General features: G+C 36.5%; 1 protein-coding gene across 3 annotated transcripts in view; it reads left to right on the forward strand.

Annotated features, from left to right (window-relative positions):
- The window catches only part of Ano3 (anoctamin 3), a 310,140-nt gene extending 298,139 nt beyond the window's left edge, over positions 1–12,001 (forward strand). For all 3 annotated transcript variants that reach the window (XM_021184432.3, XM_029474347.2, XM_021184438.3), the window contains 6 exons: positions 343–476; positions 1,639–1,791; positions 2,218–2,365; positions 5,296–5,376; positions 5,527–5,632; positions 8,877–12,001. In XM_021184432.3, coding sequence (XP_021040091.1) covers positions 343–476; positions 1,639–1,791; positions 2,218–2,365; positions 5,296–5,376; positions 5,527–5,632; positions 8,877–9,059 — 805 coding nt within the window. In that variant the 3' untranslated portion in view covers positions 9,060–12,001. The remainder of the gene's footprint in view (positions 1–342; positions 477–1,638; positions 1,792–2,217; positions 2,366–5,295; positions 5,377–5,526; positions 5,633–8,876) is intronic.
- Positions 12,002–13,431: the final 1,430 nt, after the last annotated feature.

Below are 13,431 nucleotides of genomic sequence, written 5' to 3' on the forward strand. Positions count from 1 at the left end.
ACACGAGTTCCGGGGTGCTGGTTAGTTCATAATGTTGTTCCACCTATAGGGTTGCACCCTTTAGCTCCTTGGGTACTTTCTCTAGCTCCTCCATTGGGGGCCCTGTGATCCATCCAATAGCTGACTGTGAGCATCCACTCCTGTGTTTGCTAGGCCCCGGCATAGTCTCACAAGAGACAGCTATATCTGGGTCCTTTCAGCAAAATCTTGCTAGTGTATGCAATGGTGTCAGCGTTTAGAAGCTGCTTATGGGGTGGATTGTTATTTCTTAATAAAAATATACATTTTTCCTCAGATAATTCAGTAATAGGACACATGTACTTGGTCTGCTCTCTGATGCAGGTTAATCCAAAACTGGTGGTCACGACACAAAATCAAAAGGGGAATTCAAGACGCTTCCATACCACAATGGGAAAATGACTGGAATCTTCAGCCTATGAACATTCATGGGCTGATGGATGAGTACTTAGAAATGGGTAAGGAGAGACTTTCTGCAGGACCATTTGGCCTTCATGGTATTGCTTTTCCTAGTTCACATGAGCTAGGTTCACATTCTAAACCACAAGTGAATATTTGTCCTAATACTGTCAAGGGTCTGGGACACAATGAGCTTTCACCTATGTTATATTTAAAAAAGCTATGACATTTAGACAAAATGAACTTGTTGCCACAATGAAGCCTCTAGTAGCTTCTTTTTGAAATAAGGTCTTACTGTATATTGAATACTGATGTTGAACATGATGAATAAACAACTCAAGCTGGTCTTTAACTCACAATCTGCCTGTTGTGGTATCCACAAAGCTAAGATTACAGGCATGTACCACCACAACAGGATCTTGAGCACATATTAGATAAAAATTTTAAAAACTAGATCTTGTTATGAAGAAAAATAAAATCCTTCTCAAATAAAGTTTGGTTATTTTAAAATAATGTTTCTATGTATTTATTTATTTATTTATGCATTTATTTATCTATTTTGTTATACACAATGTATATAACATACATTGTATGGTCATATTCACCCCTCCTGCTCCCCAAATTCCTCCCAAATTCATCACCTCCACCTTCTCAAGCCCAGTCTGAGTCCTAGTTTCTGCCATAATGTCATTAATTTATACTAAGAAAATATGGATTCCCAGTCCAGTTGTGGACTTCATTACACTCAGTCCGTCAGTATCCTCATCTATAAAAAGAGAAGATGGGGTAGTGAGCTGGAGGTCTTTTGGTACCTGGCCAGAGCCAAGCAATTTGCTTATGGAAATGCTCCTCTGCCTATCTTTTTGATACTCCTCCTACCCAGTTTCTTCCTCCTTCTCTTCCTCCCTTTCTGTTTGTCTCATTCCCCTTCCTTCTCGTATTATAAAGGGGCATGGGGTTGGAGAGTATTCATTAAATATGACCATTTCTTAGATGAAGGACAGCTTTTGAACATTTTCTATCCATCTAATCTTTCAACAAGTTTACCTATGACCTAGAAACTAAAGTTTCTTCAACTATAAAACCAAGAATATTTACTAGGTAGAACTACTGCAATAATTTAAGGTAATTAATTGATCCAGTGCTCCTAGTTGGTGCAGTGAGGCACTCAGTGGATATTACTGAGTACATCCATAACTTCCTACTGCTCTTGGTTTACAGTTTTGCAATTTGGATTCACTACCATCTTTGTTGCTGCTTTTCCCCTGGCCCCTCTTTTGGCTTTGTTAAACAATATCATAGAAATCAGATTGGATGCATATAAATTTGTGACCCAGTGGAGGAGGCCTCTGCCAGCCCGAGCCACTGACATAGGTAAGTCTCAATTTTCCTTTTTGAAAAATAGTATTTGCAACATCTCTTATTAGTAAAAAGATAACAAGGGGCTGGAGAGACAGCCCACCAGTTAAGATCAATTGCGACTATTCCCAAGGACCAGAGCTCAGTCTTCATCATGAACACTGGGTGACTCACTAGGCAATCTGATTCTTTCGTCTGCTTGATGTGCAAGTGCATGAGCACACACACACACACACACGCACACGCACACGCACACGCACACGCACACGCACACATGCACACACAATGCAATATAACCTTTAAGGGAAAAATAAGTAAACGGTATATAGAAATATGGCTCAAAATACATAGAATTATTTTTGCAAAGTAAAATTAACCAGAGAGCTTTCATCTTGCACACTTTTTATTCACTCACTTTAATCTTTTTTTTTCTCCTACCAGGTATCTGGCTTGGAATTCTTGAGGGAATTGGCATATTGGCTGTGATCACCAATGCATTTGTAATTGCTATTACATCTGATTACATCCCACGTTTTGTCTATGAATACAAATATGGCCCTTGTGCAAATCATGTGAAGCAGAATGAAAAGTAAGATGGAAATTTGACTCCTTTTTTTTCTGGTCTATTTTATCGTTGCAGTTAATGGACAACAGGGAGGTTTGTTCTGTGACCATTAAAAAGTAATGTTTCTGATCATTGTATTTATAGTGTGTTTATTAGATGAAAGCCATTGGGGCTAAGAACAGAAAGTGCTTTCTACAGCAACTCATTTAGAGTCGGTTTTTACTTGGGAAATGTGTCAAAATGCTAAAAAACTTCTAATGCTTCTAGAAAGACCCAGCTCTAGATCCTGAATAAAATGTAAACTCTTCAAGCAAGGGGACAAGGTGTGGTTGCTATGCAGATAGAAGGTGAAACTGATAAGAAAGGAAATAAAGAGAGTAAAAAGTGAGAAATGGAGCCTGAAAAGTCTGTAATCTTCAGTCCTAGCAATATTTTTTAAAGCATAGAGTGCTAGCGGTCTGACTGATGACTGATGTAGAATTGCCTCGTTTTATGTGGCTAGTGTGTGTTTTCATCTAAAGTTGAAATACACATTTCAAAGCAGGATAGCTTCTCAACTTCTCCAGTGTTTCCTTTGTTTGTTTGTTTGGTTGTTGCTTAGCTTTGCTTTGCTTTGCTTTGCTTTGCTTTGCTTTGCTTTGCTTTGCTTTGCTTTGCTTTGCTTTGCTTTGCTTTGCTTTTGGTTGGTTTTGCTATTGGCATTTTAATTCAATTAATTCTTTCCAGTCAGGAAGATGGTTGTTTTGCCCATTCTAGGATGCTAAGCAGCATGTATAGTCTCTGACCAGCTGATATCATTACAGTTACCTCAGTCCATACATTCTGATTACAATAGTTATCTCTACACTTTACCTGTTGTCTCCCAGGAGCTGAAATAACTGGATTCAGACAATCACTCTAGGCAATATTTGTCATTTCAGACTTTTCATTTGGATAGGTATTGGGGAACAATGCATGTGAGAATTAACTATAGAGTACTGAGGCCCCCCTTAAAAGCTTTGCAGGTGCAGCCTTAGATGTAAAATCTGTAATATAAGGCAAAAGAGGGGGGGATTATCAGGAAAAGCAGTAGGCATTGACAGAGGTCATGAGCCTCAAGGGGAGGAGCTTTGCTTTGACCCTTAATTAAATACTGGCAAACTGGTGTTTACTGAGGACAAGGGAAAAACACTTGGTGACAAGTATCTCTTCTTTTTAAGAGTGAAAAACATCTTACTACTGATTTCTTAAACAGAACTTAATATCCTTAAGAGCTTTAAAGGAATTCACAGTTAGACGCCTAAAATTTGAGTACTAACTTTGTCATTTGTTATATACATCATCTGTATGACATGATTAATTCATGACAGTAAGGGTTCGCAGGCTGTGTGATTATGAAATGGTGTCTGAGAATAAACAAGATGTAAATATAAGGTTGTTTCAATACCAATAGTGAAAAACCAAAATGATGCCGTTTTGTTAATGCAGAGTGGGCTAGAAGCATATTTAAACATTTGAAAAGTATAGGTCAGTCAGCTCTCAGCCTTTGGGTTACAGTCAAGTATGAAATGTGTAGAAATAGTGTCTGGTGTCTTTCTTAGATGAGCTACTTACTAGTGATTCTATTGCCACCTAGTGGTGGATGAAAATCCTACTAACTGAGCTTACCTTTTCAGAACCCAACATTCCTAAGAGCTCTTTATTCAGAGACCAAGGGATTAGGGCAATTTCAGGCAAAACAATACAGGTCTTTTGTGACTTAGACATCATATATAAAGAGAGACACTCAATTCCTTAATAATATTGTAAGTATATTTAGCAATTAAATGGAAATTCTATTCAGGTTAGAAAATTTCAGAGCAAATCATGAAGAGACAAGCTAGTAGGAGAGAAAAGTATTGAGAAGAAAACACTTTGGTGATACAAAAATCAGAATCAACAAGGAAAACGGTGAATTATTGTTGGATTGTGATTAGCACTGAAAACTTAAGAATGTGGTAGGCATGTACTTGCCACCAGGTTTTAGAAACCATTTTTTTTTTCTAGGAGTGTTTCTCAACATGTGGTCTGCAAGCATCCTTTGAGTGTATTCCCCGCATAGTCTCACTCATCTGCTGCTCCTCTCTCAATAATCCCCACTGTATGTCTAAATGGTTTGACTTCTACTTTTATATCATAGTTGCATAGATAATTTTATGTATCTCTCTAAAATCTAAAAAATACACTTGAGAGAAAGCATGTCACAATTGTCTTTCTGGGACAGATTCAGTTACTCAGTATGATTATTTCCAATTGCATTCACATTCCTGCAAACATCACTGCTATCTTCCCTCCTTCCTTCCTTCCTTGCTTTTGTGTTTTTATTTTGTTTGTTTTTGAGACAGGGCTTCTTTGGCAGCCTTGACTGTCCTGGAACTCTCTTTGTAGACCAGATTGACCTGGAACTCACAGATCTGACTGCCTCATCAGTGCTGGGATTGATGGCATGTGCCACCACACATGTTTAATAATAATCTTTCTTTATGGACAACAGCAACTTCACTATATATAAATACCGGTTTTGCTCACTGTTGAGTATCAAGCACTGAGAACTTTTATAACAAAGTGTAGGTGCACAATAAACATATTAAATCAGTGAATAGGTGATAAATAGGTATTACAATCAGCCAATTGTGTTGCATGCATGTGTGTTTATAAAAGACTTACTGAGTTTAAATGCACAACTAACAGGATGCCTTATGTACAGAAACCACAAAGGTCTTTGTTTTATTTTGTTTTAAATAAACTAAGAATCAATGGGGATAGTACTGAGAAGAAATGACAGGACAAGAAGTGGGGGAAGATTGAAATAAGAGTCCTGAGTAGTTAGAACAGGAGGAACAATGGTATTATTTAAATTCTGTCTCTTGTAAAGAAGAAGGTATTTCAGAAATGTATTAATTTATGACTCATGCAATCCTGTTATTTTCTCGTAGTTGCCTAAAGGGCTATGTCAACAATAGCTTGTCCTTCTTTGACCTGAGTGAACTTGGTATGGGAAAATCTGGTTACTGCAGGTACTTACCTATAATGTATTTATCTTTCCTGCTTGCTTTGGCCACCTCATCCCCTCTTTTCGACACGTATAAAAGCATTTGACATTCTGGGGGCTGGGTAAATCAAGAATGCCCTGCTCCCTTCATGCTGTCTGTTTTGGTGGATTGCAGGTACCGGGACTATAGAGGCCCACCTTGGAGTTCCAAACCCTATGAGTTCACCTTACAGTACTGGCACATCCTGGCTGCTCGATTGGCCTTCATTATTGTGTTTGAGGTTAGTCCCAGGAGAAGTTGATGTCAGTTCTTTACTGGCTTCTAAAAAAGGACTTTGGTAGGCCCAAGAAAGGGGTCGAATATGGAAAAATAATTTTAAAGAACATAAAAACTAATGAGTAAGAGCTGAATACTGTAACCACAAGTTAGTGGCTATTTATGCAAGAAAACTGGGGAGAAAGATACGATCTCACAAAATGTTGAGGCTCCTAGGTTTATATTCCTCAAGCCCATGCTTAAAAATAAAGTCTCTTGTGAGACGATGCCGGGGCCTGGCAAACACAGAAGTGGATGTTCACAGTCAGCTATTGGATGGATCACAGGGCCCCCAATGGAGGAGCTAGAGAAAGTAACCGAGGAGCTAAAGGGATCTGCAACCCTATAGGTGGAACAACAATATGAACTACCCAGTACCCCCCAGAGCTCGTGTCTCTAGCTGCATATGTAGCAGAAGATGGCCTAGTCGGCCATCAGTGGAAAGAGAGGCCCATTGGTTGTACAAACTTTATCTGCCTCAGTACAGGGGAACACCAGGGCCAAGAATTGGGAGTGGGTGGGTGGGGGAGTGGGTGGAGGACTTTTGGGATAGCATTGGAAATGTAAATGAAATAAATACCTAATTAAAAAGAAGTTAAAAAAAAAAGAGGTGGTTTTCAAAAGCTGATAAATGACTTCAAATCTACCCATGAAGATAGAACATGTAGTATTTCTGAATAATTAACTCAAAATACAGTCAATCACATGGATATTTGTTTAAGACATATTGGATGTTCCCATTAATTTTGCCTAAAACTTTTATTAAGAATTATTAAAGTTTGATTTATCACAAACATGATAGTATCACATTGTAATGCTGTGAGGCATTCTTAAGGGAACTACCTACGATGTTACTACTTGTTTTATAAGTCGTGATATAGTGAGGAATTTAGCACTGGGATATATTGAACAATTTCTCTGGGTTACCATTGAGTCAATGAAATCTTGATTATTTTTTCTAGTCAAAGGGATAGTACTTCCTTTATCTTAAATCTTTTTAAACAAACAAACAAAAAGTTTTATTTATAATTTGTTTTGTTTATTTGATATTTTTTAATCTTCTCATATATACTAACATGTTTTCACACTTGCTATTTAGACAAGGTCAGTCTCAAACTCCTAGACATTCTGTCTGTCCTCCGAAGCCCTGGAGTTACAGGCACACAGCACCACACCTGTGTTATATGAATCTGGGATAGAACCTCGGGCATTGTAACAGCTAAACAAACATTCTACCTGATAAATCTGAGGGAAAAAAACACTTCAAAGACAATTACATATTCCAAGTGATGTCCAAGCATAAATTTATAATTTTTATTTATCTGAAAATGAAATGTTTGCCTCTAAAGTTCTTATTGAGGACTGAAATTTTCTGATTTAATGACTTTTTGAATCAATGAAAATATACCTTACTGAATAAGACTTTTTACTTCATTGCAGGTAGTAAAATGGTTTAACTCATATTTTCAATTTAATAATTCAATTAAATGTTTCTCATTATTTAGTATTAAAATATATTTTTTTCTGTATTTCTCAGAAGTCAAATGAACAACATTAATCCATCAGTTTGGAATATCACTCAAGGGCCCATGTGCGATCCTCTTTTTTTCCTCTTTCTTCATTCCCATTATTGATGCCATAACTCCTAAGCAACCTATGTGAAACTCTTCTTATTGATTCTTAAGTGTGTATATACATATATTATTATTAATATTACTTTAGATGTCATATTTTCCAAATAACTTCATTTTGTGCCTTAAAGTTTTTTTTCATCTTTTACTTGCTTTATTTGTTTACTTCTAGAAAGAAGTATCAATGAGCTCTACCCATGTTTAGAACACACCTACTATTCATATGAATTATAATCGCTAAATATAGCTAAATATTTATTATATTATTCTTTACTAACTCATAGCAATATTATTTGTATTCCTATCATTTTGAAACACATCATTGAATTTTTAGAAGCATTGTATGTTTAAACGCTCAGACAAAAAGTCCTGATTTTGTGTTGGAAAGTATAAAGTGCTTTACAAATATATATAATGCAATGCAATTTCTTGAGACACATAAGCAAGTCCAGCTAAAAGAACAATTAATTCTTCCTTTTCTCATAAAGAGTTTATTGTCCCCTAACAGCCTGTTACATAAAGGTGCTTTCCAAGAGGTCATACTAACCCCACAAATATCACATTGTTCTCTTTCCTTTCTGAGAAATAGAAAGACCTACCATTCTCATAGGGTACTAATAACAGTAAGAAGGGCCATTTGAGCGGAGCTCTCGCTGTGCCAAGTACTCTTTTAAGCTCTTAAGTGTGTGTTACCTTAATTCATTTAAGATGGAGCATTATCTTCACTATCAGAGGCACAGAATGTGGATAATTTGAGAAGAGGGCACAGTTCCTGAGTGTCTGTAGAATGAAGATTTAATTGGTCTCATTCAAATACTGGACCATTACTTTCAAGCATCATGTCTTTTGAGTTCCATTTTTACTTGCTCAAATCCAACACTAAGGCTGGGTGTGGTGGTGCACACCTTAGTCCCAGCAAACAGGAGATGGAGACAGGTAGATTTCTTTCAGTTGATCTACAAAAGTAGTTCTAGGCCAGGGCAGAAAATAATAGCAAAATTATTTCTCAAAGCAAACTAACAAAACCAACAAACCCCCAATACTGCCAGTTTATTCTCAAAACATAACTATTACACATTATAACAAAATTATGTAACTCAAATTAAGGGCTTGATAGTAGTAATGATGATAATGGACTTATATAATAAAATTTCTGAAAAATACTTTGTTGAGTCTGAGTCTAATCCCTGGCTCACAAGTTTATGTTGAATGTATTTTGGTCTATTGAATACACATTTTTCTTAGAATCTTCTTTAATATTTGTATCTATTAATGTGTACTATAGTAATATTACATAGCATGTAAAAACTTTAAACAGGAATTTAAGGATGTTTTATGCAGTGGTGTCATTATACAGCATTAAAAGGAGGAAACAAACTTTTTGGTGTCTAACTAATTAAGGTGACTGTCAATGACATTTGTGTTTTCAATAGAAGTCTTGGAAACAATATTCTAAATGCTACACACAACATTCCAATGCTTGATTTTGAGACAAATGCATCATTGTTCATGACTTTTCTATTTTACAGTGAGTGTTCTGGAACCTTTGAAAACATACTTTTATCTTTACCTTTACAGCATCTTGTTTTTGGCATCAAGTCATTCATTGCATACCTGATTCCTGATATACCAAAGGGCCTCCGTGAGCGCATACGGCGAGAGAAATACTTGGTCCAAGAAATGATGTATGAGGCTGAACTGGAACATTTACAACAACAGAGAAGAAAAAGTGGTCAGCCTATTCACCATGAATGGCCTTAGGCAGTACCTGTTACTCCAAAGGGGAGGTACCATTAGTGTGCAGGAATGAGACACTTGGAAGGCAGATGGGATCCAAGAGAAAGGCATACTTAGTGAACTATATTGTAAAATGCTACTTGGGAATACATCATAGCAGCCTATGGGAGTTAGAATGTTCAGACTTCTAAGGAAATAAAAGACTTGTGACCTCCAAAGGGCTGCAACTGAATGGCAGGGAGCCAGGCTCTGATTCTCAGAGCAAGCCTTCAGGGGAGTTCTGTGTTTTGAGGCCATTCTGTTCCAATAGCTGCAGAACAAATAGGAGACACAGTGGTGAAATTTCCAGGGACAAGTTTCAACATAAATGTTCATAAACTGGAAATACTAATTGGATTCTAGGATTTACACATAAGCTCAGATATTCACAAGAAGTGAGTTAAATCAGTTGTTGGCTCTAATGTCCGAACCCCATGTCCCTGTAGCTTACAGGTTTGTGGAATTGTCTTTGTCTCATTGATATAATGAGTGTATGCACATGCCATTTATGCTGCTCTATGTCGACTATGCACTTGAAGAGCTGAATATCACTATAGTAGTTAAACCAAAAATCCAAGTTCCCCAAAAGAGCACCACTGGAATAATTCTATTATATTGGCTGTGTTCAAGTCTCCTTTATCACCCAGAGCCAAGTGCACTGCCCATTTTTGTTAACAAATGCCAATAGCTTCACTTCGAGTATTTGAATGGCTATTATTGTATCATTGGAACATGACTAATTCATATTTTTTGCAAAAGTCTATCTTCTATTCTATTCTATGTGACCCTCTCTGAATGATTACAAATCTCACAGATTGCTATGTTGAAACTTTGTAAATATGCCACTGTTCCTTACATGTTTGCACTTTACACTGTGTAATCGTAGTTCCAGCCTATGGAACTGTAAGACCAGTTACACAGGATGCTACTGTAATCTGTTCATTCAGGAAATCTGAAGCCAAATGTTCTGCAATACTTATGCTTTTTCTATAACGTGCATTCTCAACTATGAGCTAACGAGAATAATGCATGCGTGCAGTGTATTATTTACATAAAACATCTTTTTTTATTTCATTTTTTCATCATGGAAGGGAGATTTCTGTTTTTTGATGGGTTGACTTTATTTGGTTTCAAAACTCTCTAGAAACAAAGTCAATTTAATTGTAAAGATCATTAATTATTGTAGAATTCTTATTTGAATGTCAACTTTACCCCACATTGATGGAGCACAAATGAAGGGATATTCAACTAAGAGAATCCCAAAGGAAGCATTAATTAAGGGGGCGAAATACAAAGAAAGACCGGGAGTGAAGGAGCAGGGTATGTTGTAGAAATCAGCACACATCTCTTGCAAAACAGAGATATCCAAGCTTTTCTCTCTGTGCATTCTGGGTGAAATTACACAGATAACACACAGAGAGAACACATAAGCATATAACACACACATGCAGAGCACATAAACACACACACACACACATACAGAAAACACATAAACACAGAGAGAACACAATCATACAGAGAACACATAAACATGCACAGAGATCAAACACATAAACACACTGAGAGAACACATAAACACATGATTGTTATGATTTCTATTATTTGTTCAGTTTGATTTTGTTCAAATAAGTAAAGCAAAAATATTTATACAATGTGAAATATTAGATTAGTCACACACAAAAAATAAAACTACTTTGCACACATATTAGTGATTCTCAATCAAGGAAACCCTTTTCACTTACTGGAAGTACACTAACCCCGTTCTAACACTTAGAAAGCTCTGTTTACTTCATTATGGTTGCTTTATAGTCTCTGCCAAGGGTATTCACGTCTTTATTTCCCCTATGGTTCTGAGCCAGGCAGACAGCCTAGGACTCTAACGTCTTCTACATGATCTGGGGATGTAGCTTGGTGGTAGTGTGTGTAGCATGCATGTGGAACATATAAACTCAACTATCAGCACCACAAAATGAACAAAGATATAAAATAAATTAAAATTAAATGAAGTATGAAGTGAATTCCAACACAAATCCTTGTTCCTGGGGCTCTTCTACTACAGATATAATGGCTGATTTCATCAATTATCAAATAGGATTTTCAGCTCCTCTGTTTGGGAGCATTTGTGCTCCATTTTCTTCATTAATTAATGTATCCACATACCTGAGCATATTTTGTTTACTTAACATTTACATCTTTTCCAAATTAGGGATGCAAGACGGACATGTGTCTTACAGTAGGATATACAATAATCGCCTTTTCCTTGAGAATTCTTTTTCTAGGGTTTTCTATACAGCAATGGGGTTTAAATAATATTGATTGATATGAACAGAGAAAGATATTTTAATAAATGTTGTAGTATATTAATTTAGAAATATCTTCACTGATATTTTTGAGATGGACAGGAGAAAACAGAACCAAAAAAAAAAATTTATCTGGTGTATTTGTTTCTTAAACAGTGCAGGACAATCAAACTTTGTTTCCTCATCACTGATAACAAAACACAGACAGCCCCTCCCAGTATGTTAGCTTTATTAGATCACACTACTTAAGTTGAGAGAAATGTTTTATACGTGTTTTTCATATGAATATAAATTCTTTCTTGAAGATTTATAGCACACACTATTCTCAGGAATTCTGTATGATGTGAATGCTGCTCATATATTTTCATATTCTTGTTGTCTTTTTATGCTAACAACTAATGGATACATGCATGCAGTCTGCCTTGACAAGTTGTGTAAGCCATTCTGAGTCTTAACTGTAATAGTTCTCAATCATCTGAGTCTGTGTATGCACTTTTAGGTGAGCCACTGCTGCCTGGTTGCATGATGAGGTTCAACTTGAATGCTAAATGATTCTTGGCACAATCTACTATACAATGGAATGAATAGAAACTTTTTTCATTCAATAAATTATCATTTTTACTATAATTTGCACATGACATTTCATTCTGCTTGTTTTTTAAATATTAAACTGGGGTCTGTTGAATGGGTATGGGCTGTAAAGATTGTACATTCTTTAGCTTCAAATAATAGTTTTATTATATTAGAGAAACTTATCACATTCAGACTGTCTCTTGATGGATAGTATCCTATCTTAAGGTCTTTCACAGAACTGGGAAGATGGCTCAGTGGGTAAAGTGTTTGCTATGTAAGCATGACAACCTAAGTCTGGACAGAGTAGTAACACTGACCAAAAAAAGCCTAGTATGGTAGAATATGTCTGTGACCACCAACTCTAGGGAGGCAGGGACTGTAGGATCCCAAGCGCTAGCCAGTGTGGCCAATTTGTGAGCTCCAGACTTAGTGAGAATCTCTGTCTTAAAGGATAAGGTAGAAATCAATAGAAAATACTTGACATTGACTTCTAGTCTACACATACACACATGCATGCACATGCACACAAACATACAACACATGCACACACATAAACACAGAAATCCACACTAATACACATAAATACTCATATACCACATAAAAGAATGAAATAAAAAATTTCATATTAAGGTGCAGGTGCAATATCACATTAATACTAATAATGTCTGTTCTAGAAGCAGATGAGAAAATAAATTTGATTAGGTCATCTAAGGCACACCCAAGCACTTTGTTTCTTTACACATACTATTACTCTCCCACTATCAAAACCTCATAGAGCAAGTAATTCTTTTAAGCAAAAACAAACAGGGGTTTGTGAAGAAATAGATCAGCAGACAAGCATGTTGTACCTGATGCTCTTTCAGAGGACCCCACTTTGGCTCCCAGCATCCATTTAGTGGCTTATAACCATCTGTAACTACATTTCCAGGAGATCCAGTATATTTTCACCCAGGCTCTGGAACCAGGCACACATGTGATGTACAAAAATAAATGTGTAAAAATACATATACATAATATTAAAAAATAGTGTTTTAAGAAAGAAAGGCTTTATTTTAGTCTATGGTTCCACCAGGATAAATAATTAATGGTGAGGAAGGCATAATAGCACGCCAAAAGCAAGACACTGATTACATTTCATCCAGTCACAAGAAACAGAGAGAAGAAACAGTAAATGAAATGTAGCTAAAAATCCTCAAAGCCTACCCATAGTGATGAATGTCCTCCAGAAATTTGCCATCTTCTAAGATTCTATACCCTTCACAAACAGTACTACCAAGTGGGGACTAAGTAGTCAAACACATGAGCCTATGGGAGGCATTTCTCAATCAGACCACCATAACTTCAAGAGAGTATAGGGTATGAGCCAAGGAGATGAGGATTTGATCAGTTTTTGACAATCATTGTGGAAATAACTAACACAATTTCCATGGGATGGAACTGGAATTCAAGCACAAATGCAGTACAGGCTATTGTGATAGACTCTT

Source organism: Mus caroli, unplaced genomic scaffold, assembly GCF_978045245.1.
Source record: "Mus caroli unplaced genomic scaffold, Mus_caroli_1 scaffold_2, whole genome shotgun sequence".
NCBI lineage: Eukaryota > Metazoa > Chordata > Mammalia > Rodentia > Muridae > Mus > Mus caroli.